The sequence below is a fragment of the Balaenoptera acutorostrata genome, chromosome 16, assembly GCF_949987535.1.
Source record: "Balaenoptera acutorostrata chromosome 16, mBalAcu1.1, whole genome shotgun sequence".
NCBI lineage: Eukaryota > Metazoa > Chordata > Mammalia > Artiodactyla > Balaenopteridae > Balaenoptera > Balaenoptera acutorostrata.
The window spans coordinates 23123040-23149498 of NC_080079.1; the positions used below are offsets into that span (position 1 = coordinate 23123040).

At 42.6% G+C, this 26459-nt stretch overlaps 1 protein-coding gene across 6 annotated transcripts in view; it reads left to right on the top strand.

Annotated features, from left to right (window-relative positions):
* Positions 1-26459, top strand: part of SORCS1 (sortilin related VPS10 domain containing receptor 1) — a 576899-nt gene that overhangs the window by 504239 nt on the left and 46201 nt on the right. For all 6 annotated transcript variants that reach the window (XM_057531522.1, XM_057531517.1, XM_057531518.1 and 3 more), the window contains exons 19-21: positions 6135-6321; positions 14120-14253; positions 22795-22918. In XM_057531522.1, coding sequence (XP_057387505.1) covers positions 6135-6321; positions 14120-14253; positions 22795-22918 — 445 coding nt within the window. The remainder of the gene's footprint in view (positions 1-6134; positions 6322-14119; positions 14254-22794; positions 22919-26459) is intronic.

Genomic DNA, 26459 nt, shown 5'->3' on the forward strand with positions numbered 1-26459 from the left:
TTTACTCCTCTCTTTTAACCCTGCTGATCTTCCTCTACCCCTCACTTCACTTCACCCCTGGGGTAATCCAGTGTTAACAGGCTGGGTTGTTTTAACCAGCACATTTATGCTCATGCAAACACATACAGACTTACATTACATATACTGTGTTATTTTATGCATTTAAAAATAGGTTATACTATAGGTGTTTCACTTCAATGTAGTTTTTGCTGCATAAACTGTAAGGCACCTTCCAGGACTGAATTTCAGTAAAACCTGAGTCAGGCCAACCCTCGAGCTTTGCAAGGACCAGCCTCTGACAAACGAGCCCAGTTTCTATCTGCAGTGGGTCCCTAATGCCTTCAGGTGGGTCTTGGAGTCTCATTTCTGGACTGAGGCTGTCAGTATTAAGTTACTGTAGCATTTGTTTTCCCATTTTTCTCTGAAGCCCTGTTACAGGACCTGATAGGTTCACACACCTTTCATTTCTCAGGTTAATCTTGGCTTCATTGTGGCCATTTGATATATTTGTTTTTCTATTACAGAAGCCAGCGCTGCCCTTGGAGAATCCCTGTGTGGATTTCACTTGGCTTTTGTGCCTTTCTTGGGCACTTCTTTTGAGCTAGTACTCTCGGTTCTGTGTCTATATTAGGGCATGTGACGAAATGGCATTAGGTCTAAAGAATTTTATGTGACAGTCTAGATATTTCCCAGCCTAGGTTGTGTTTCGGGAATGACTTGTCATTAGGTTGAAGTCCCTCTTGATACACAAGATTTTCCTGATTACTGATTATGAATGCCTATCATTTCCCATATTCTCTAACTTCTTTATGGCTTGAACATGACACTGCCTCACCAGAGGGAAGACATAAGGGTAGTGTATGGAGTTCACAACAACCCATCTTTCCACTTATAAGCAAAAATATTGTCAGAGGGGGAAACGGTCAAAGCCAGGAATAGAGTCTAAACAAGAAAAGAAAGTGAGGCTTGCCTTTGTTATCACCTTTCTCTCACTCTAAAAGGCATTGCAAGTAAATTCCAATGAAAGGAACTCAACAAGGACTGAGCTGCAAGGATAAAGCTTAAACCACAAATCATCTTAGACCTGTTTTTAAGCCTCTTACTAGCTATGAGACTTCTGGCATCTTGTTTAACCTGTTTTGTGCCCCAGTTCTCCTGGTATAGCAAATAGAAATAACATCTTCCCTTGGTGTCTCCCAAAGGTCCAAACAGCCAAATGAGATAATATATAAGAAAGCACTTTAATGAACAAGCATGGTAGAAATGCACAGTATTCAAAACTTATTTTTTCTTTTTTAAAATTTCAAAATGTATTGAACAGAAAAGAATCATCTGCAAGCACTGTGTTAGGTACTGAAGATGCAGGCCTTAAGGGTACATCTCAGCCCTGTCTACAAACTACCTTCATATTATCCAGCAACTCGTTTTCCTAGAGAACTGACCTTGACCGAGTGTGTCGTGGAACTTTTGTGATTGTGCACCAGTCACTAACAGTGAGTTTAGTTCTTCCATTCCTGGCTCTATGAATGCATCCTTAGCACTTAGAATCCTAAAACATCCTGGGAAAACTTTCACCATTGTGCCAACGTGGAATAGGAATGGCATCAGCTTGTGTTGCACTGTATTCATCTTTAGATGAATTCGGTCACAGGAAAACCTAACGTTCAACAGTCTGAACCAGTGGGTCTCAACCTTTGGTGCAGCCCAGCATCAGCTGTGGACCTTTTTCAGGCCACAGCAGGACCAAGCATCCTCCCCAGAGGTCCCGAACCAGGAAGTGGGTCTTGGATGGTAACTGGACATCAGCTTTTTTTTTTTTTTTTTTTTTAATCTTTATTTATTTATGGCTGTGTTGGGTCTTCGTTTCTGTGTGAGGGCTTTCTCCAGTTGCGGCGAGCGGGGGCCACTCTTCATCGCGGTGCACGGGCTTCTCACTGTTGTGGCCTCTCCCGTTGCGGAGCACAGGCTCCAGACGCGCAGGCTCAGTAGTTGTGGCTCACGGGCCCAGCCGCTCCGCGGCATGTGGGATCTTCCCAGACCAGGGCTCGAACCCGTGTCCCCTGCATTGGCAGGCAGATTCTCAACCACTGCGCCACCAGGGAAGCCCAACATCAGCTTTTTTTTTTCTTTTAATTTCTATAAGAGATTTTGATATCAAAGGCTGAGATTCATTGATTTCAAAACCAATAAACTATGGGAATCAATTTAGCAGGAAGGTGAATGTAATTTCCTGTTGCAACTCATATATCAATCTACCTATCATCTACCCTGAACTATCGCCTAATTGGCTTCCCAGAATACTTGGGCCTCCTTCCAGTGCATCCTTCATATTGTAGCCAGAGTGATCTTTTTGAATTAAAAATATTATCGTGCCATCTTCCCCCGCACCCCTGCTTCAAACACTGATGTCTTCCCATCGCTCTTAGGAGAAAGATCGAAGTCAGAAACCTGGCCGCCAAGTCCTAAAATGTCATCGTCTCCCCTCCAGTCTAATTTCACATGTTTCTCCTGTGCCTGTATCGTTAGCTTCCTTTAACTGTGTCACCCACTTCTGCCACAGGGCCCTTGCATACCTGGTTCCTGTTGTGCCCATTGCCTAAACTCCTCACCTCCATCTCTCTCGCTCATGTCCTTTGTTTGGTTAATTTCTTTCCTTCAGGCCTTCTCAGCTCAGATATCACTTCTTCCTGAAGCCTTTCTTTCTTTTTTTTTTAAATTTATTTTATTTATTTATTTTTGGCTGCGTTGGGTCTTCGTTGCTGCGTGCAGGCTTTCTCTAGTTGCGGCGAGCTACTCTTCGTTGCAGTGCACGGGCTTCTCACTGCGGTGGCTTCTCTTGTTGTGGAGCATGGGCTCTAGGTGCACTGGCTCAGTAGTTGTGGCTCACGGCCACAGCAGTTGTGGCGCACGGGCTTAGTTGCTCTGTCACGTGTGGGATCTTCCCGGACTAGGGCTTGAACCCGTCCGTGTCCCCTGCATTGGCAGGCGGATTCTTAACCACTGCACCACCAGGGAAGCCCCTTGAAGCCTTTCTTGAAGTTCTCAATCGGGTTAGATTTTCAGCTCTGTACTTCTCCCTGCTGTACAAGCTTACAATGCCATGGACCTCTGACATCATCCCCTAGAATAGCTTTTTATTTATTTTTGTGATTATTAAAGTCCATCTGTCTCACCAGTAGTTTTTTGCTCAAGAAAGCCCAGACCACATCTGTTTTGTTTGGTTGGTTATAATTTACTTAACAGCATTTTCTCCATTTAGTACCTGACACAAGATAGACACCTAATAAATATCTGTCATTGGTCAAATTAATGAATGACCAGAAGAAAGAAGGAATGACCCCATTAAAGTGGGGCAGGTATACCTAATCAAATGGTGACCTAGGACTTAGGAATTCTTCCCTTTGTCCTGTTTCTTATTCTCTAAAAGTTGGTATCCCTGCCTGAGATGGTAATTGCAGCCCAAGGAAGTCAGAGGTTGATGATAGGTGAGCCCCAAAGTGATGCAGCTACAACTGTGTTAGGTTTTCCAAGCACCTGAGAGCCCCTGACGGCAAAGGCACGAGATGCAGTGTGTTCCACTGGAGTGGGCAAAGCTACAGCAAGCAGGGGTGCATCTGCCGCCTTCAGCTGTCAGACTTGGCCCCTGGATGCTCTCTTCTCCTTGTGCAGAACACCAAGCCCAGAGGCCTGCGCCCACATCAGGAGGCCTTGGGGATCTCACATTTTATTGGGGGATTCCATGTCTTTACCCACTGGGGCTCTCAGATGTGTGGTAAACCTAATGTACATATATCTGTATATCTATATCTCCATCCCTGTACCTGACCTAATATTCTAAAAGCCTGGCTCCTCCACTCTACTGGCAGCCCTACCGATGTACTAGTCCAAATGCCGTGAGGCTCCCTCCTTTCACCTGTGACGTACACGGAGCACATTGTCCACCGTGGAGAGTTAGGAATGCTGTCAGGCCAACAGACAGTGGACATCCAGACAGAACTTGGGAGGAGTTTTAAGTAACTGACAAGAGGTCTAAGTCCAGGGCCACACAAGGAGAGTGGTGAATACCAGACAGAAAGAGCAAGGCAAGGTAGACTCAAGCAGTGGCAGCCAAAGCTGTACTTTCCCCAGTCACGGGGGTAGCTGCTCTCTCTCCGTGGAGGCCGAAGTAGAATCAGCTGAGAGGCGAATCTCCCTTCTTTCTTCTTGCAAATGGTGACCCTACCTGATGTCCACTCTGTCTCCACAAAGAACCCTACACCTCTCTTTCCCTCTCTGTCTGTCTCTCAACCTCTTTCTCTCTCAGAAACTACGTTGCTTGTTTCATTCCATAGATAACCTGGTTAAGCCTAGCTACGCCTGGTATTTCCCTGAGACACTTGTCCCAAATAACGTGAGTAGATTTTAAGGTGGGTTCTTCCTCCATGCCCAAACCCAGGATTGGCCGGCAGCAACTCTGTGGAAAATACAGAAAACATGGGAGGAAACTGACCAAAAACAATGAGAAATTGATCAGTCCAATTTGGTTGTCCAAATGAAGGACAAGTCAACAAGAATGGCTGACATTTATATTTATTAGTAAAGGGAATTCAAGTAATTGCACAATGTCTGGGCTTGTGGATATTTGTTTCATAATTTTGAATGGAGTTTCTTTTTCCCACCCTAGGGGAGACTTTTTGCCCAAGTCCTTACTGAGGGTTAACTGCTGTGTACCCCCTCACACAATGCTTGGCTGGGCACAGATCAGAAGAGTAGGTCACATAGATTCATAGGATTTGAATTGCTTTTCCTTTCCCTATGAATTAATCTTTTAAATGTCGGCATTTTAAACTTGCCCTTTTCAAAAAATATGATACCATATGAACCTTACTTAATTGAAAATACATTTCTAGTTCAAAGGTTTTTTTGTTTTCTTCCCCACCCCCCAAATGGGAAAAGCTAACAAAACAAGCAAAAAAACTTGTTAAAGGATGGGCTGTCTGTGAGGGATGCTGGGTTTTGTCAGTTTTTCTAAGAAACTTTATTCCTTAAGAATCTCAACTAATTCCACAGGCTATTTTTTTTTTTTCACAGGTTTGGGATTTTATAAAGCAGACTTTATCTTCTCCTGCCTACTAGTGGGAAATTTAGAATCATATGATTCCAGTCAAGCTCTTAAAGGGATATAGCAAGTCTTTTACAGCTGCATTGTTTTTACAGTCATTCATTTTGGTATCGAATTTTACAGATTACTGATTACTCACATGTCTTCTATAACAACCTTTGAGTTAAGATGGTAAGATATTAATATGCCCATTTCACAGATTAGGTAACTGAAACCAAAGGAGACTGAATGACTTGCATGAAGTCATCCAGCCGGTTAATGGGACAACAGGATTAGAGCTGGGAGGAGCTTACCCACCTATAATGAACGAAACCCAAGTCCAGAGCGATGGGTTCAAATCCCAAGACTGCTGCTAACTAGCTGTGGTAACCCTGAGCAAATGGTTAAAACATTCTTCACTGCAGCTTCCTCATCTGTAAAATGAACAAACATTGCCCACTTTTCTCTAGACTGAGATTCTGTGAAGAATAAAATGAGATCATTTTGATAGTACAAAATGCTGAAATGTAAACAAAATAACCATCATTATCTTAAACAATAATAGGGCTGAGTCCAATGTCATATCATGTGTAAGGCAAGGTGTCTTCTGTCCTTCCTCCAACACAGATAGGGAACCAGAAATAAAAAAGGGGATTTGGGGGTCCAGAACACATGGGAAGTGGTCCTTGATTATGTCAGGGAGGCTGAATTTTTTAAACTGTGTACGTAAATCTTTTGTTCATGTGGATGATCAGGCTGTAAACAGAGCCTTCAGAGAAACTGAATATCAAATTGGAGCTGATAATCAAACACTTAATTTTCCAAATCTTGAAACTTTTGGGAGTTGGTGCCCTTCAGATTTGGAGAGCATCCATCTTAGTAAACTCCTGTCTGCCAAGGGATGTCACAGGGATCCTGTCACACAGACAGGTGCTCCCAGCTATAGGAGGGAACCAGGGCTGCCTTTTGAGCCCGGGGCTCAGGCAAGCCCCAACCCCTGGAGAAGCAGCAGGCAAGCACCGCCGACTCCCCTTCCTCTGATGTTGTCTTTCAGGGTGACGTCCAGAGGACATTCATCCAAGTGGACTTCGGGGATGGCATCGCAGTGTCTTATGTCAACCTCAGCTCCATGGAAGATGGGATCAAACACGTCTATCACAATGTGGGCATTTTCCGAGTGACCGTGCAGGTGGACAACAGCCTGGGGTCTGACAGCGCCGTCCTGTACTTACATGTAACTTGTATGTTATTACTGTTGTTGGTTTATGACATATTTTAGATATTGTGTCCTTTTAAAGATATAATCCAAAATTCCTTATCTAGAAGAAGCTCACCAGTTACCTTTTAGCAGGAGGGGAAAGGAGAGCGAGAGAACCAAGTGGGGAGAAAGCAAGAAGAAACCAGGGTTTAGTTTTGAGTGATCTGGACTCTGGTTTGCTTCAGATTGTTCTCTTGCACTGACTCTGCCTCTTCCAAATGCTTCTGAGAGACGATACCTGTGTCTGTGCTGGGCCTGAGCTTGCTGGGCTGGTTGATTGAATATGAATTTGTTGGCGGGGGTGGGGGGGGGGTTTGGGGTTTATTTTTTTTTTTTTGGTCAGAAATGTTTGAGAACAATCCCCATTAGCACAAGTAATGGAGTTTCTCCCCATCTGTTTTTTTTTCTCTTCCCATGTTATATCTCATTATTAATAATTCTTTTAGACTTTTGTTCCTTTTTTTAAAAAAGAGTATGTTTCCTGGACTTTGATCTGTGATGATTTGGTCCTAGAAGGTGGCATAGAGGGAAAGAGGGTAAACAATGTTCAGGAAGCTACATTTAGAAATAGTTTCAAAAAGTATTAAAGCTTTTCCCCCATTGAGGAGTTCAAAGGTGTCCTAATGAGACAGTGATATCTCCTAAGCTGTGTTTGGTAAAAATGTTTGCCATGAATGCCTCTTATGCTTGGTGTATGGGTGTCCCCAGACAGGCATAGGACTTGTTTAGATTGCTGGATAAATGGCTTATTTTTAAATGAAACTCAGCCCCTTTATATGAATGGTCACGTTCAGATTCCAAGTTCTAGGCCAGGAATATTAAGGCTAGGCAGTATTCCATGCATCTCACCTAACCTTTGTGCATTGAACCAAACTGAGCACAGAAAGTACCAAGTAGAATCTCTTTTGTTAAGCTGCTGTGATCCAGTGGGTGGATAAGACTACTTAGGGGTCCCCAAGAGATTGTTCCTTCCTGAGGTTTCCTGCCCTGTCAGTCATTCTTGATCCTTATCTCCTGTACACTCAGGACCCAAGTGCTTCAAAGAAACACACCTATCCTTCTTTGAGTTTAAACAGAGTTCTGCAAGAGTCCCACTCTGCCAACTCCACATCCCCCTTTTCAGCTAACGTTTGTTAAGCTCTTACTGTGTGCCAGGTTTTGTGCTAAACGTGTTCTTTATGTATATGATCTTCCTTTTCAAAACAACCCTATGAAGTAGGCACTATTAGAAACACTACCTTACAAAGAACAGTGAGGTTCAGAAAGCTTAAATCACCCACTTGAAGTTGCAGACCTACTGTCTGGTAGAGCCAGGCTTCAGACTCAGGTCTCCCTGCCTCCAGAATCCCAGCGCTCGGTCACTAGGTTATGATCAGTGCCTGTGCTGGCTTGGGGGGTAGAGGATCCAAGTCTCCATCAGCCCTTATTCGCCTCCACATCTTTGCACATCATCCCAAAGGCATGTGAACATTTAGGTTAGAGGCAGTGTACTGGCTGTACAACTACATAGGTTCCAGACGCATTTCCCAGGCTCTCTTCCGGCTGACTGCCGCTTTTCAGCTGTCCTAGATAGACTTTCCGGACTTGCCTCTTACTAAAAGATAATCCCTCCCTATATATCAGTATCTATAAGGACAAAAGTGGTAATATCCTAAGACTAATCCTAAAATATTTAAAAACTACATCACAAACCTTGGTTATTAGTAACAAAAATAAATGGCATCACAAATGGCAGGACATTTGCTGAGAAGGGCTGCCTACTTGGCAGCGTATCATTCTGCGCAGCTTATTCTATAAGGCGGATTTTTGTTAAGGATCTACTCTCCTGAAGAATTACAGTTATTATATTCCATATCCCATATATGTATTAAACATCCCTGGACTCTAAGCATGTGTCAGTACTGATTGAAAATTCAGCAGCAGCTTTTCGTTTCAATTTCTCAGGGTTTCCCATAGTGTCATCCATAGCTCCCCATCCTGGTTGCCCTGTGGACTCTTCCTTACCTTACATATAATCATATCCCATGAGGGAAACTTGCCTATCCTGGTTCTCTCGTGGGCTTACTGAATCCTGGGAAGGAAAACAGCACAGAGTTTGCCTCTGCTTCAGATTAAGGGTTACTGAAGCCATGACTTCTGAAAGAAATGATCTGCTTGGTACACTTGCTGTTTTTTTCATCTCATTAGCCTGATTGAACAGCTTAAGTGATTTGACCTTAACCTCAGCAGCAGGTGATTTGTAATGGAAAGTTTTGTGTTCTGATTTTAGTTTTGTCAGACTCATCTTGGGTTAAGCAGCGGTTGGATAAGCAGGCCTCATATCATGGGACCCCTTTCTAAGCCTGGTCTTGGGGACAAGAATTAGCTTTTTGTACTAACTCAATGAAAGCAGGATTATTTTTAAAGTTTTCATTAATTCACATACATATAAAGGCCTTGGCATGAGCAGTGCCAGCAGGTTCTGACATGCTTGCTAGGGCTTCTCTCCTGAAGGGCCCGTCGTGCTTTACTGTGCATATGAACTTCTTTGCTTATTCTCACGCCTCTACCGTGATGGGCAACATTTGGCCTTCCTTTCATATGGGAAAAGCAGGGATTAGAGAAGTACTATGATTTGACACTATTTTACACTAAGAGGAAGTCACGGTAAACTCATAATTGACTTACATTCCCCCTGCTCTCAAATACGGAGAGTAACATGGCAATTTTTAGTGCCATGGTGGCAGGATATTGAAGGGATATATGGCTTTGTAGGAAAAACAGAAACGAGCACTGGACTGAGTTGGGAGTTGTTAGGTCCAGATGCTGGCCTGAACTCCTGGCTGAGTTACTGCATTCTTCTGAAACTAGTTTTTCTCCTCCATCATGTGAGGAATGCATGTCTTGTTTCTCAAAGGTTCTGTCAAGCAGCTCATACTGTGCCCTGTCCACCGGCCAAGCTTGATTTTCCATCATCACGATGCAGCCTGTGCGTTTGTATTTAGTGGGCTCTGAGCAGCAGCTCAGCTCAGCTTACCAAAGCCTGTCCTCTGCCCTTCTCATCCAACCCCCCTCCCCCTACCCAGGGCTCTTCCAGAAAACCCCATGGCCTGTCTCGAACACATACTTCCTCCACTTTCCAGTTCAAAAAGGTGCTTTGATTCTAAATCAGAAGTTCTTAAATACTGGTTTGCAAAGGTCATCAGAAGCAAATGGAGATGGTGTTCCTGCTGTAATGTTTCCAGGATGGGGAGGCTCTCTCGGGGCAGCTGAGTCATCTGTTGTAGCCTGACAGTTGAGAATTCCTTGAGGAATGTATTCACTGTGCTCTGCTAGTTTGCAGACTAATTAGACACGGGGTGCAGCCAGGGTTGCCTTCAACTGGTTGGAGCAGAGAATTTAAAGGACATGCAGATTTCTGCCTAGAAACCTGCCCTATCTCAGCCAGCCTTGCAGGGGAAAAAAAAAAAATCACTGAAGATTGTGCAGACTTGCAGAATAGGAGGCGATAAAAAAGATGAGGTGGATTTTCCGATACTTCCCGAACCTCTCTTCTCAACTACCCCGTTACATAGGAGCCCTTTGCAGATGTCTTTCTGTCCCCATCTTAGGCTAAAGTGATCAGTGTCTTGAAAACCTGTGTAGCTTTGTAACTATTCACACGATGATTATATTGGCCAGTGAATGTCAGACCTGGGTTTTGTAAAATGTGGTTAATGAGCCACCTGCCCCAGAATTACATGGTAAAAATATAGTGTCCTGGGCCCCTTTCCAGACCTATTGAATTAGAATTTCTGGCAGTGTGACATCATAATCTGCCTTGAACAGATGAGTGTGATTCTCATACCCACTGAAGTTTGAGGGACTCTGTTGTAGGATCTCATCTTCACACTTTGAATTTCTTTTATTTCTTCTGGTAGATTTTTTTTTAACCTTTCAGACGAACAGCAATATGATACATGCACAATATTTAATTAGATGGTCAGAGGAGGTCTTCAGAACAAATGCCAGAGGCAGGTCAATGATCAGCACGCACACGCACACACACACACACACACACACACACACAGTTCAGTCACACAAGCAGCACTTGTTCCCTGCAGCACAGGAAGACCAAGCAAGAGAAGGGAAACAATTCACACAAGTAATTTCTCCCCTTCTCTCAGCCACGTTATGAAGATTCATAAAGAGTAATGCAGCGCCACCTGCTGTCCATTTTGTGCATTAAAGGCACCTGTCCGAAGAAGCAGTACCTGCCAGCTTGTTCCACTCAGCTGAGTGCAGCCAGCCAGCTAGGGGCCTCCAGGGGCTGGAGTTTCACTTCGAAGGCTCTGTTAGGGCAGATCACACCCTCTGTGCAGAAAAGCAAGGCTTGAAAGATAGGCTCTGGGGCAACAGGAACCAGGTATATTGAACACATAAAAAGTAAATGAGCCCAAGAGGACTTGGCAATCTGAAAGCGAAATTCCACACATTTGTATGAATGGATGATGTATATACATGCAAGAAGGAACTTATATAAACACACACGGACATTCTTCAGGGCCTGAAATGATCTGCTGAGTGTCCTGAATACCTGTGAGATCTCACTGGCTTCGGCTCCTTCCCTCCACCTCTTTACTGCTGCTATTCCCTGCCATCCTGCCACCCGACAAGGCACCTCCTCCTCAAGGTCTTTGCCCCACACTCACCCCGGAGCTTCCCCAGTAGATACACGGCGCACTTCTGCACGTTATTCAGGTCGCTGCTCAAATGTCCTTGCTTCCAAGAGACTTTGCTTGACCACCCTATCAAAAATAGCACGCTCTCACCCACCCCTGCTCCTTGCAGGCACTGCCTCGCTTAATGATACATAAGCTCCACCAAGGGCCAGGTGTCCCAGCACCGAGAATCATGCCCAACACGTAATAGCACTCAAAAACTACTGAGTGAGGGAGTGGCCATACTTCAGGAACAAGACTCAAGTTTTGTCATTAACAGGACACACAGGCATCATCCTTTGACCTTTGGACTTTAAAAGAAAAATTGTTGGATGCTCATATGTGAGAGACCAAGATGAACCCTTTTAGGAGGGAACTGGGATGTCTCCCAGAGCTTATCTAGTTCTTGCATCCTAGCTGATCCATGTAACTCTGATTGGGGAGTCAGGAGGAGTGTCACAGAGGAGGGGGCCCTGGAACTGAGACTTGGAGATGACAGTTGCCATAAGAAAGGTGTGTAAGCGAAGTCCTCGGGCGGGACAGGGCACCTGCTGGAGCACATCATGTGATGGGGGGGACGGCAAGAGCCATGCAGTAAACAAGAGCCTGTGTAACGAGCATTGCCCAATGCCTGCAACGTGTCTGAGTCATCAGGAAGTAGTGACTCTTAATAGCTATTTTGTTAACATGGGTCTTCTCGAGCATTTGTCAGCTGGCCCAGGCTCTGAACTTGAACTGCTTTGGTTCACACCCTGGAATTGGGGAAGGTCACCTTCCTCTGTTCATCTCTGCGTGGAGCTAACAGTAGTGCCTACTTCATAAGGCTGTTGTGAAGATTAAATGAGAATAAGAAGTCATTCACAGAATATGTGGCACATGGTCATTGGTCCGTAAACGATGCCCTTTTATTATCTCACTGAACCATTCTGACTTATGATCAACTACTTCTTATCATATGGCTTGTAAACCAGAAAATCAATTCTATTCTGTTTGCTGGTCACCAAGCCTCTAATCTATAAAGAAAGAAAAACATGGACAAAAGCAGAAATAGGAAAGTACATGTTTCTGTTCACTTACACAACCAATGTTCCAGTACCTGCTACGTCTCAAGAACTGTGCACATCCTTACACATAAAGATAAATATGAAGGACTCTCGCCCTCCAAAAGTTTGCAGCCTGTGTTCTCTGTATCACAAATTTTAGATCTGTGCATGTTAGCTCTCATTATTATTATAATTAGGTAATGGGAATTTTCATCTTGATCAAGTGAGTAGCATGGCTTTCTAGAAAAATCACTCTCACAACAATTTGAAGGGTGAGAAGGTACATAGTCATTGCTATACATTGTATGAATGTATATTATATATATATATATATATATATATATATATATATATATATACACACACACACATTATACAGAATGAACTTATGCAAACACACATATACATATTTCAGGGCCAACAAGGCCAACATGCTCTATGTCCTGAATACCCCTGAGATCACATCTGCTTCCACTCTTTTTCTCCATTTATTTCTCTATTTCTTGCTATTCTTTAAACATGGAGAGCCACCTCCTTCTCAAGGTCTTTGTACTTGCTCTGCCCTCGCCCTGGAGCATATATTTTATTCTAAGTGATGGGGCCCCCTGGCACTTGGTCCAACTTATGTATTATGGAGGGAGGCAGGCGTTGAACGCATAGAGCAGGAGGACGGATTAGAGTGGGGAAAGGTTAGAGGCTGGAAAACCTGTAGGAGAGTTTGTACCAGTCCACGTGAGACAGGTGTTTAGTGTATGAACCAGGGCAGGGTGAGAAGAGCTCTACCTGAGAGAGAATTTATGAAACCAAATCAATGGTGTCCTCAATGGATATGGATGGCAAAGAAATAAGGAATTGGGTTTGACTGTCTGCTGCTGGGTTGTTCCCCTGGATAAACATTGGTCATTCATCAAGATTGGAGAATACAGATTGGGGGAAAACAGTGGATTTCTAGGGAACCTTTGGCTGCTATTGAGTCTGGAGTCAAGAAGGTGGTTTTGGAGCCCTAAGCATATAGTTCACAGTTTAAGGTCAGGGTGTGCATGGTATTACTCAGCAGAAGAGTAGATGGAGGGAGAGAAAGGCTAAAGACAATACCCTAGGAGACACATTAAATGGTCAAGCAGAAGAGGAGGAAGTAATTAAACCAGGTGCAAAGGCCTGAGGTACCACATTCTTCTCCACCTCATGGGATAAAGATGGGGATGATGGATTTTTTGTCATGTTCACCTCAAAAGAAAATGCGTTTTGTCTGGTAAAAGTAACTCAAAGAGAAGGTCAGGGGTCATAGGATAGGTCTCTAGGGAGAGGATATTTATATCTTTGTGGGTTTGTACATCTGATTAAGGTTTCTGGTCTAATGGGCCTCCATAGGTAGAATCATCCTCTTTTTCAGCTGAGCGCATCCTGAGAACCTGAGGACCACAGAGCTCTCTCTGCCCCCTCATGCCTGCCTTTGTCCTGGACAAGCTCAACTCAACACCACGCTTATCTAACCGGGTGGCTTTACATACACTTACACAAACACACCCTCACAGTTACATACAAACATGCACATTTACATACACTCACACACACATTTAAAATCCAGTAAAGAATAAAGAATAATTACATGTAGAATGGTTTGGGGATTTGTATAAGAACCACCATCAACCTCTAACCCCCCATCCCACATGGATTCTTGGAGGTTTTCACAATCCTGGTTTACCACCAAGAATATAACTTCTTGGAAACACTTTGCATCTCCCTGTGAAATCTCATATTATGCCTGTTCCTTTAAGGACTTCTTCATTGCTTGTAAGTTTTTAAACTTTTACACATAAATAACTCAGGTTTTAGGCCTGGAAGAAAGATCGGTAAATGGAAAATGTTGAGACACAACTGTTCACAATATAGCCTTTTCCCCAGAGTAGGGGCGGCACCCGAGCACTTCCTTCAGGGAACCCGACTGATGGTTGGGAGGCTTCCAGAAGGAACGTGTGTTCTCTTCAGATCAGGGAAGGCAGGTGAAGCAGAGAGAGCTCTTCCCTCTCCATGCCTCCTCTCTCCTCTTGTGCCTCAGGTCCCCTGGAGCATGTACACCTGTCTCTTCCCTTCGTCACCACGAAGAACAAAGAGGTCAACGCGACTGCTGTGTTGTGGCCCAGCCAAGTGGGCACGCTCACTTACGTGTGGTGGTACGGAAACAACACCGAGGTGGGTCAGTCTTCCGCGCGGGCTTTGTGCAGCTCCACGCAAACTGGCCAAAGAGCAAAAGGGAAAGAAAGTCATGGCTTACGTGACTCAAGAGACCAGAGGTTGTCGCAGCTCCGGGGACGGCGGGCTCCGAGTGCCCCAGTCATCTCTTCAGTCTCTGTCTCTCTCACCACTGCGCCCCTACCTCTTTTTTTTTTTTTAAATTTCTATCGGAGTATAGTGGATTTACAATGTTGTATTAGTTTCAGGTGTACAGCAAAGTGAATCATTTATACATATATCCACTCTTTTTTAGCTTCTTTTCCCACATAGGCCATTACAGAGTAGCGAGTAGAGTTCCCTGTGCTATACCGTAGGTCCTTACTAGTTATCTATTTTACATATAGTAGTGTGCATGCGTTACCTCTGCCTTCCTCTGAGTTAGCCTTTTCCTCCAGTTGGGCTTTGCTCTGCAGTGACCCTTAGCAGGAGACTGAGCTTTATGCTTGCACAGCTCAGCAGACAAAACAAGCCGTCTTTCCCCAAAGTTCTAACAGAAGTCCCAGAATGGGGTAACGTCGGCCAGGCCTTGACCATGGTGCTGGGGACAGAAACAGAGCTGCTGAAGTCAGCCTCCCTAGAGCCATCTAGACCAAGAGAAGGGAGGGAATGGCCCTCAAAAGGAAAAGAGGCCAGTGGACACCAAACAGGCAAGAGCCACAGATGTCTGTGCAATCCAGCTCCCCGCCGTGACCCCCTCACCCTGGACCAGATGCAGCCCCTTCTTTAGCTCAGCTTTCTGTTTTATGTTTCCCCCAAACATTCCCTGTGATCCAAAGTGGGCAGCAGTTTCAAAACCAGTAGAAACCTTAGACCTCATTTACTCTGTCCTACATTTTACAGATGAGAAAAGTGAGGACAGGTGAAGTGGCTTCTTCCAATCTCATTCAGCTGCTTCACGCAGATCCAAGACCTTCTCAGGCCTGCCTGGGTTTTTCTTCCCCTCACACCAGGCTGCATGCTCTGTTTCAGTTTGGAATTCACTCCATTCTCAGAAATTAAAATTTGCATGCAAATGTTAGTTAAGGCAGTAGAACTGAGGCCCCAAAGCCTCCCTTCCCAGAGGGCCCTGGGACCAACTGCTCTGGACTGGAAAGCGTCATCTCCTTCCAGCAGAGTTGCTTTCACTTGTGACTTTGCTCTTCAAATGCAATGCATCTTATGTGAATACAAATCTTTTTCTACTTCAGAGCTGAGTGTTGGCTTTAACTGGAGCCATAATTTTGCACAAGCCTAGGGAGGAAACCTCTCCTGACACCAGACCTGCTGCATGCCTGACAGTCAAAGGAATCTCTCGCCTCTACTGCTGACATAAATCAACTGAAAAGAAAGCCTTTTTTATTTCTTATGAAACCATGCATGTAAATTGGGCCCAGAGTGGGCCCGCTACCCATAGTAGAAGAGGAGAAATCTATTTATTTGCCTGAAAGCTAGTACTAGAAGGTGACAGTACTACAAACAACTTCTTTTTTTTTGTTTTTTCTTAAGCTTTTAGAAGAAAACCAAATTCTCAACAGATTATGTTGAGTAGGCTTCTTTTTTTCAATTTTTTTCAATATCTTTATTGGAATATAATTGCTTTTCATTGTTGTGATAGTTGCTGTTGTATAACAAAGTGAATCAGCTATACGTATACATATATCCCCATATCTCCTCCCTCTCACGTCTCCCTCCCACCCTCCCTATCCCACCCCCCTAGGTGGTCACAAAGCGCCGAGCTGATCTCCCTGTGCTATGCAGCTGCTTCCCACTAGCTATCTATTTTACATTTGGTAGTGTATATATGTCAATGTCACTCTCTCACTTCGTCCCAGCTTTCCCTTCCCCCTCCCCATGTCAAGTCCATTCTCTACGTCTGCGTCTTTATTCCTGTCCAGCCCCTAGGTTCTTCAGAACCACTTTGTTTTTTTGTTTTTTTAGATTCCATGTATATGTGTTAGCATATGGTATTTGTTTTTCTCTTTCTGACTTACTTCACTCTGTATGACAGTCTCTAGGTCCATCCACCTCATTACAAATAACTCAATTTCGTTTCTTTTTATGGCTGAGTAATATTCCATTGTATATATGTGCCACATCTTCTTTATCCATTCATCTGTTGATGACACTTAGGTTGCTTCCATGTCCTGGCTATTGTAAATAGAGCTGCAATGAACATTGTGGTACATGACTCTTTTTGAATTATGGTTTTCTCAGGGTATATGCCCAGTAGTGGGATTGCTGGGTCATATGGTAGTTCTATTTTTAGTTTTTCAACAAACCTCCATACTGTTCTCCATAGTGGCTGTATCAATTTACATTCCCACCAATAGTGCAAAAGGGTTCCCTTTTCTCCACACCCTCTCCAGCATTTATTGTTTGTAGATTTTTTCATGATGGCCATTCTGACTGGTGTGAGGTGATACCTCATTGCAGTTTTGATTTGCATTTCTCTAATGATTAGTGATGTTGAGCATCCTTTCATGTGTTTGTTGGGAATCTGTATATTCTTTAGAGAAATATCTATTTAGGTCTTCAGCCCATTTTTGGATTGGGCTGTTTGTTTTTTTGAGCTGCGTGAGTTGCTTGCATATTTTGGAGTTTAATCCTTTGTCAGTTGCTTCATTTGCAAATATTTTCACCCATTCTGAGGGCTGTCTTTTTGTCTTGTTTATGGTTTCCTTTGCTGTGCAAAAGGTTTCAAGTTTCATTAGGTCCCATTTGTTTATTTTTGTTTTCATTTCCATTTCTCTAGGAGGTGGGTCAGAACGGATCTTGCTGTGATTTATGTCATAGAGTGTTCTGCCTCTGTTTTCCTCTAAGAGTTTTATAGTGTCTGGCCTTACATTTAGGTCTTTAATCCATTTTGAGTTTATTTTTGTGTATGGTGTTAGGGAATGTTCTAATTTCATTCTTTTACATGTAGCTGTCCGGTTTTCCCAGCATCACTTATTGAAGAGGCTGTCTTTTCTTCATTGTATATTCTTGCCTCCTTTATCAAAGATAAGGTGACCATATGTGCGTGCATTTATCTCTGAGTTTTCTATCCTGTTCCATTGATCTATATTTCTGTTTTTGTGCCAGTACCATACTGTCTTGATTACTGTAGTATAGTCTGAAGTCAGGGAGCCTGATTCCTCCAGCTTCATTTTTCTTTCTCAAGATCGGTTTGGTTATTCGGGGCCTTTTGTGTTTCCATACAAATTGTGAAAGTTTTTGTTCTAGTTCTGTGAAAAATGCCATTGGTGGTTTGATAGGGATTGCACTGAATCTGTAGATTGCTTTGGGTAGTATAGTCATTTTCACAATATTGCTTCTTCCAATCCAAGAACATGGTACATCTCTCCATCTGTTTCTGTCATCTTTAATTTCTTTCATCAGTGTCTTATAGTTTTCTGCATACAGGTCTTTTGTCTCCTTAGGTAGGTTTATTCTTAGGTACTTTATTCTTTTTGTTGCAGTGGTAAATGTGTTTCCTTAATTTCTCTTTCAGATTTTTCATCATTAGTGTACAGGAATGCAAGAGATTTCTGTGCATTCATTTTGTATCCTGCTACTTTACCAAATTCATTGATTACCTCTAGTAGTTTTCTGGTGGCATCTTTAGGATTCTCTATGTGTAGTATCATGTCATCTGCAAACAGTGACAGTTTTATGTCTTCTTTTCTGATTTGGATTCCTTTTATTTCTTTTTATTCTCTGATTGCTGTTGAATAATAGTGGTGAGAGTGGGCAGCCTTGTCTTGTTCCTCGTCTTAGTGGAAATGGTTTCAGCTTTTCACCATTGAGAATGATGTTGACTGTGGGTTTGTAATATATGGCCTCTATTATGTTAAGGTAAGTTCCTTCTATGCTTACTTTCTGGAGAGTTTTTATCATAAATCGGTGTTGAATTTTGTCGAAAGCTTTTTCTGCATCTGTTGAGATTATCATCTGGTTTTCATCCTTCAATTTGTTAATATGGGGTATCATATTGCTTGATTTGCGTATATCGAAGATTCCTTGCATTGCTGGGATAAACCCCACTTGATCATGGTGTATGATCCTTTTAATGTGCTGTTGGATTCTGTTTGCTAGTATTTTGTTGAGGATTTTTGCATCTATGTTCATCAGTGATATTGGTTTGTAGTCTTCTTTCTTTGTGAATCTTTGTCTGGTTTTGGTATCAGGGTGATGGTGGCCTCGTAGAATGAGTTTGGGAGTGTTCCTCCCTCTGCTATATTTTGGAAGATTTTGAGAAGGATAGGCATTAGATCTTCTCTAAATGTTAGATAGAATTTGCCTGTGAATCCATCTGGTCCCTGGCTTTTGTTTTTTGGAAGATTTTTAATCACAGTTTCAATTTCAGTGCTTGTGATTGGTCTGTTTATATTTTCTATTTCTTCCTGGTTCAGTCTCGGAAGGTTGTACTTTTCTAAGAATTTGTCCATTTCTTCGAGGCTGTCCATTTTATTGGCATATAGTTGCTTGTAGTAATCTCTCATGATCGTTTGTATTTCTGCAGTGTCAGTTGTTACTTCTCCTTTTTCATTTCTAATTCTATTGACTTGAGTCTTCTCCCTTTTTTTCTTGATGAGTCTGTCTAATGGTTTATTGATTTTGTTTATCTTCTCAAAGAATCAGCTTTTTTAGTTTTTTTTAAATTAATTAATTAATTTATTTATTTTTGGCTGTGTTGGGTCTTCGTTTCTGTGCGAGGGCTTTCTCCAGTTGCGGCAAGCAGGGGCCACTCTTCATCGTGGTGCGTGGGCCTCTCACTGTCGCGGCCTCTCCTGTTGCAGAACACAGGCTCCAGACGCGTAGGCTCAGTAGTTGTGGCTCATGGACCTAGCCGCTCCACGGCATGTGGATCTTTCCAGACCGGGGCACGGACCCGTGTCCCCTGCATTGGCAGGCAGATTCTCAACCACTGCGCCACCAGGGAAGCCCCAAAGAAACAGCTTTTAGTTTAATTGATCTTTGCTATCGTTTCTTTCATTTCTTTTTTATTTATTTCTGATCAGATCTTTATGATTTCTTTCCTTCTGCTAACTTTGGGGTATTTTTGTTCTTCTTTCTCTAATTGCTTTAGGTGTAAGGTTAGGTTGTTTATTAGAGATGTTTCTTGTTTCTTGAGGTAGGATTGTACTGCTGCAGAGTTCCCTCCTAGAACTGCTTTCGCTGCATCCCATAGGTTTTGGGTCGTCGTGTTTTCATTGTCATTTGTTTCTAGGTATTTTTTTATTTCCTCTTTGATTTCTTCAGTGACCTCTTGGTTATTTAGTAGTGTATTGTTTAGCCTCCATGTGTTTGTATTTTTTACAGATTTTTTCCTGTAATTGATATCTAGTCTGATAGCATTGTGGTCAGAAAAGATACTTGTTGCGATTTCAATTTTCTTAAATTTATCAAGGCTTGATTTGTGACCCGAGATATGATCTATCCTGGAGAATGTTCCATGAGCACTTGAGAAGAAAGTGTATTCTGTTGTTTTTGGATGGAATGTCCTATAAATATCAATTAAGTCCATCTTGTTTAATGTATCATTTAAAGCTTGTGTTTCCTTATTTATTTTCATTTGGATGATCTGTCAATTGGTGAAAGTGGGGTGTTAAAGTCCCCTACTATGATTGTGTTACTGTCGATTTCTCCTTTTATGGATGTTAGTATTTGCCTTATGTATTGAGGTGCTCCTATGTTGGGTGCATAAATATTTACAATTGTTATATCTTCTTCTTGGATTGATCCCTTGATCATTATGTAGTGTCCTTCTTTGTCTCTTGTAATAGTCTTTATTTTAAAGTCTATTTTGTCTGATATAAGAATTGCTACTCCAGCTTTCTTTTGATTTCCATTTGCATGAAATATCTTTTTCCATCCCCTCACTTTCAGTCTGTATGTGTCCCTAGGTCTGAAGAGGGTCTCTTGTAGACAGCATATATACAGGTCTTGTTTTTGTATCCATTCAGCCAGTCTATGTCTTTTGGATGGAGCATTTAAACCATTTACATTTAAGGTAATTATCGATATGTATGTTCCTCTTACCATTTTCTTAATTGTTTTGGGTTTGTTATTGTAGGTCTTTTCCTTCTCTTGTGTTTCCTTCCTAGAGAAGTTCCTTTAGCATTTGTTGTAAAGCTGGTTTGGTGGTGCTGAATTCTCTTAGCTTTTGCTTGTCTGTAAAGGTTTTAATTTCTCCATCAAATCTGAACGAGATCCTTGCTGGGTAGAGTAATCTTGTTTGTAGTTTTTTCCCTTTCATCACTTTAAATATGTCCTGCAACTCTCTTCTGGCTTGCAGAGTTTCTGCTGAAAGAGCAGCTGTTAACCTTATGGGGATTCCCTTGTATGTTATTTGTTGTTTTTCCCTTGGTGCTTTCAGTATTTTTTCTTTGTATTTAATTTTTGATAGTTTGATCAATATGTGTCTTTGTGTGTTTCTCCTTGGATTTATCCTGTATGGGACTCTCTGTACTTCCTGGACTTGATTGACTATTTCCTTTCCCATATTAGGGAAGTTTTTGACTATAATCTCTTCAAATATTTTCTCATACCCTTTCTTTTTCTCTTCTTCTTCTGGGACCCCTATAATTCGAATGCTGGTGCATCTAATGTTGTCCCAGAGGTCTCTGAGACTGTCCTCAATCTTTTCATTCTTTTCTCTTTATTCTGCTCTGCGGTAGTTATTTACACGATTTTATCTTCCAGGTAACTTATCCATTCTTCTGCCTCAGTTTTTCTGCTATTTATTAATTCTAGACCATTTTTAATTTCATTTATTGTGTTGTTCATCATTGTTTGTTTGCTCTTTAGTTCTTCTAGGCCCTTGTTAAACGTTTCTTGTATTTTCTCCATTCTTTTCCAAGTTTTTGGATCATGTTTACTATCATTACTCTGACTTCTTTTTCAGGTAGACTGCCTATTTCCTCTTCATTTGTTTGTTCTGGTGGGTTTTTACCTTGCTCCTTCATCTGCTGTGTGTTTCTCTGTTTATTCATTTTGCTTAACTTACTGTGTTTGGGGTCTCCTTTTTGCAGGCTGCAGGTTCTTAGTTCCCGTTGTTTTTGGTGTCTGCCCCCAGTGGCTAAGGTTGGTTCAGTGAGTTGTGTAGGCTTCCTGGTGGAGGGGACTGGTGCCTGTGTTTTGGTGGATGAGGCTGGATCTTGTCTTTCTGGTGGGCAGGACCGCATCTGGTGGTGTGTTTTGGGGTGTCTGTGAACTTAGTATGATTTTAGACAGCCTCTCTGCTAATGGATGGGGTTGTGTTCCTGTCTTGCTAGTTGTTTAGCACGGGGTGTCCAGCACTGGAGCTTGCTGGTCATTGAGTGGAGCTGTGTCTTAGCAGTGAGACGGAGATCTCTGTGAGAGCTCTCGCCGATTGATGTTACATGGAGCCAGGAGGTCTCTGGTGGTCCAGTGTCCTGAACTCGGCTCTCCCACCTCAGAGGCTCAGGCCTGACACCTGGCCAGAGCACCAAGACCCTGTCAGCCACATGGCTCAGATTTCTAAGGGCTTTCCTTTCTTCAGACGAAAGTTTCCAACTTCTTTCAACCATATGCATGGCCCCTTGAGTCACTGCTTTTTCACTGCCTCTGGAGGTGGTGGGTAAGTTCATTCCAATCCTCCATCCATAGCTTGCGTGTTAAGAACTTTCAGACTTTGAGCATGTTTTTTCCCCCTGGCCTGGGTTCTGAAACTGGCTGGAGTTGGGTTGCATTGGACATAGAGCCTGGACTCAAGTAGAATTCTTATGCTGGGCTTTAGTCTACCTTCTACTACACAGGGAGTTAAATGAATTTTGATTTGTAAATTAATTAAGGAAAGACAGGAATGAAATGTTTGTGGGGAGTTGGTCGAGGGTGGTCAGTAGGCTAATAATCTTTTTCCTCTAGGACCCCGGTATCCAACTGCATTACAGGCACTGCTCCAAGTCTTTCTTTTTCTTTTTTGAGTCCTCAAACCACTGTCCAATTAGTACATGTTTCCATAGCAGCTCCTTCCAGGAAACTGCTGATAGGACTTCTCAGAGGAAGCCGAGCCACACAAGGCCACACCTGTCTAACTAGTGTAGTTTGGTGTCCATAGTTGCTGTGTTCCACTGTAATTTTATATAAATAGTACACCCTGGAGAGGAGCATTGGCACCTTATAGACTTTCAGCGACTACTGCTTAAATCTGGATTAATATGAACCCCCTCTTTAATATTGCCTCAGATTAAGGGATCTGCTTGATACAAGTAGGTTATCAACATCCCACCAGCAAGCAAGACCTATGGATCTCCCCAGCCCTGAATCAGGATGATAGCAGAAAGGAGGTGTCAAATTCACAAGGAATGAGTAGAGTTTCTTGGGATCATGTCTCTAATAGTCCCTTTCTGGCCTGAACTTGAGGTGACGGGGAGGCATAGGTGGAGTCAGTCACATGGGGATGCCCCAGAAAGAGCTTCCGCTGATCTAAGGAGCTTGTCAGTGGCTCAGAGCTGGTGCCTATCTCATCTGTAACTGAACAGCTTTCCCTTCACTCTGCGGCCTCATTTGTTTTAGCCCCTGATCACCTTGGAGGGAAGCATATCATTCAAGTTTACTTCCGAAGGGATGAACACCATCACAGTGCAAGTCTCAGCTGGGAATGCTATCCTGCAGGACACGAAGACCATCGCAGTATACGGTGAGTGGTCCGTCCGCTGATCCATCACTGCCCTCATCCATCCCTCAGATGAGGTGGTTTGGTACCTTGGTGCCGGAAGCCATCCTGGCTTATGAATCTTCCCAGGGAACAGAGGGTAGTGGTTGAGAAAGAGCTGAGTCAAGTCTCATCTCCTCCTCTGGGGGAGATATGGTTCACCAGCAACATAGTGGTCACAAAACCCCAAGAGGGTTTATTACTTTTTTCTTTCAAACTGGCTTTGGTGCCCATAGAACAACAGTACACCCACCTACCTTAGGTAGAGAAGAGTGAGTTTCATTATGTGTAAGGCTGATTCATTCCATTTGGTATTTTGGTGGTATTCAAAGAGCTAAAACCTATTATAAAAGAAAGTGGTTAATATTGAGGCTTTTTTTTTTAAAGTTCAACTTCAAGAGTCTTGATCATTAAGAAGAATCTGCCAATGTCTAAATGCTCTGAAAATCTCTTCTGCAAGTATGTATCATTTAAAAAACACTCTGCTAGTTTAAAAGTGATGGAAGGGTCATAACAAGCACATGTGGTGCATCATCGTAGACTAGATATTAGTTTGAACAAACAGCTGTACAGAACAATCTGGTAATCAATTGGGGAAATTGAATGTGGTCAGCGTGTTACATGGAATGAAAATTTACTGAAATGGAAAGGTGGAATCCTTGATGGAAAACAGTTCATACAAATTGATCTCATTTTGGTAATTTTTTTCTGCATAGAAAGATAGTCAGATGGATCTGCACTAAGTGCTTTAGTAGATGGTAAAAATATGAACTTTTATTGTTAGTATGAAAGCGGTACTAATGCATCCCGGAAAATTAAAATTTAAAAAGCAAGAATTTAAAAGGGGATAGATAGGGAAATAAATGCTGTGCAGAGAGAGGGCAAGAGAGAGGATCAACGAAGGGAGGGAGGGAGGGAGGGAAGGTGAGACAGAGATTGAGAGGGATGGAGAGACAGAGACAGAGACACACTAGCTCGTGGTCCAAACAATATCAATTGCTCCAGTTCCAGAATTAATTGATTCTGATGCAGGTTCTGTTTTTCATTTCTCATCTTGCCAACTTGACCTTCAAATTCAGAAAGTAATTTGTAAGCAACTTTGAATATGTCTGAGGACACTCTTCCTCTTGCATGGCTGCCTGTTACATTACATAATGTTTCCTCCCTCTCCCCTTCCTGAAGAGACTTGATAAGCCCCAACAGTAAGTGAAAGTAAACCAGGGCTGTGGTTTTCCTACAAGGTCCCATCAGTGAGGCGACCTCTTAGCCAGGTGGCCCTAATGGAGGAGAGCTTTTGTTTCTCTTTCCTCTCCATCTCCTTTCTATGCTCTGGGAATGCATTTAATTCTCATAACAATCGTAGTGCAGGGTAGCCAATATTATTACTCTCATTTTTTTCAGAGAGGTAAATAACTTGCCCCAGCTAGTAAGTGGTGGAGCTGAGCTTCCAGCACACCCCTTCTAGACCCAGGGCCCATGCTCTGAAATTACCCTACATGATTGGCTCTCATGTCTTTTCCATCTGATGCTCTCTTTCCTCTCTCCCTCCTGGATTTCACCAGTGTCACTAATGGGCACTAACCCATTAGTCCAACAGCTATCTCCTGATTAGCACCACAGACAGAACTTTAAATCTAGAAGGTCTTTGGACTTACCTAGTCCAATCCATTATTTCACAGTTAGGAAATTGTGGCCCCAAAATGGGAGACTACTGGCTTAAAGTCATTCTGCTATTCAGTAACAGATCTAATGATAATAATAATGATGATGATGGTAGTGATAGAAATTAATGTTGATGGATCCTTTACCAGCATCTGTTCTAAGCATTTGATATATATATCTGTTTTATTGAATCCTCTGAACAGACTTATGAGAAATATGCTATGATTATCCCTGTTTTACAAGTGAGAAAATATGGAGATAAGTATAATCTGAATAATCTGATAATTCTGAATCTAGTTTCATGGAAACCTTCTATCCCTTGCTATGCTTAGTTCTTCCTCTTCCTAAAATCCTTCTAAAGGCATCATCCCAGAGTGGGTCATTCTCCATCATATGGGTTCTCTTCATTAAAAAGCATCTCTTAACTAAACGTTTGAGCAGGGCGAGTGGTGTCTCCCTCCTCTAACCAAATTCCTGAGCCATCCAACATCCTTAATTCATCTTCAGTCAGGTGGGTTGTCCAGAGTTTCATATATATAACTAGAAAATTCTAAGGACAGGCATGACCTATTAAAGGAAAATTGCATCACAGGGTATTAAACAGGCAAGATTGAATTCAACAGAAACAAATGGCAGGAATAGTTTTAAACTCTGGGATAAGCTAGTGGAAAGTACTGGAGGACTCTGGGGGGAGGGGATTATCAGTGTGGTTAGGCCGCAGGTGTTTGCTAATTGGTGCTTAGGGAACTTAGGCTCCTACCCTCCCAGAGGCAGAGGTGCTATCTTTCCTTTTTATATATATATATATATATATCTTTATTGGAGTATAATTGGTTTACAATGTTGTGTTAGTTTCTGTAGTACAACAGAGTGAATCAGCTATATGTATACATAGATCCCCATATCCCCTCCCTCTTGTGTCTCCCTCCCACCCTCCCTATCCCACCCCTCTAGGTGGTCACAAAGCACCGAGCTGATCTCCCTGTGCTATGCAGCAGCTTCCCACTAGCCATCCATTTTATATTTGGTAGTGTGTATAGATGTCAATGGTACTCTCTCACTTTGTCCCAGCTTCCCCTTCCCACCCTGTGTCCTCAAGTCCATTCTCTACGTCTGCATCTTTATTCCTGCCCTGCAGGAATAAAGGTTTATTAGTACCGTATTTTTAGATTCCATATATGTGTGTTAGCATCCGGTATTTGTTTTTCTCTTTCTGACTCTTCACTCTGTATGACAGACTCTAGGTCCATCCACCTCATTACAAATAACTCAATTTCGTTCCTTTTTATGGCTGAGTAATATTCCATTGTATATATATGTGCCACATCTTCTTTGTCTGTTCATCTGTCGATGGACATTTAGGTTGCTTCCACGTCCTGGCGATTGTAAATAGTGCTGCAATGAACATTGTGGTACATGACTCCTTTTGAATTATGGTTTTCTCAGGGTATATGCCTAGTAGTGGGATTGCTGTGTCATATGGTAGTTCTATTTTTAGTTTTTTAAGGAGCCTCTGTACTGTTCTCCATAGTGGCTGAATTAATTTACATTCCCACCAACAGTGCAGGAGGGTTCCCTTTTCTCCACACCCTCTGCAGCGTTTATTGTTTGTATATTTTTTGATGATGGTCATTCTCACCAGTGTGAGGTGATACCTCATTGTGGTTTTGATTTGCATTTCTCTGATAATTAGTGATGTTGAGCATCTTTTCATGTGTTTGTTGGCAATCTGTATGTCCATTTCAGAGATGGCTCCCAGATCCTTGAGAAAGGCATTCCTGGATTGCAGAAGATTTACATCTCAAAGGTGCAGAGAAAGAATTTACAGTCGCAAGTTTCTAAAGTAGATGCTCTAAGAAAAGGG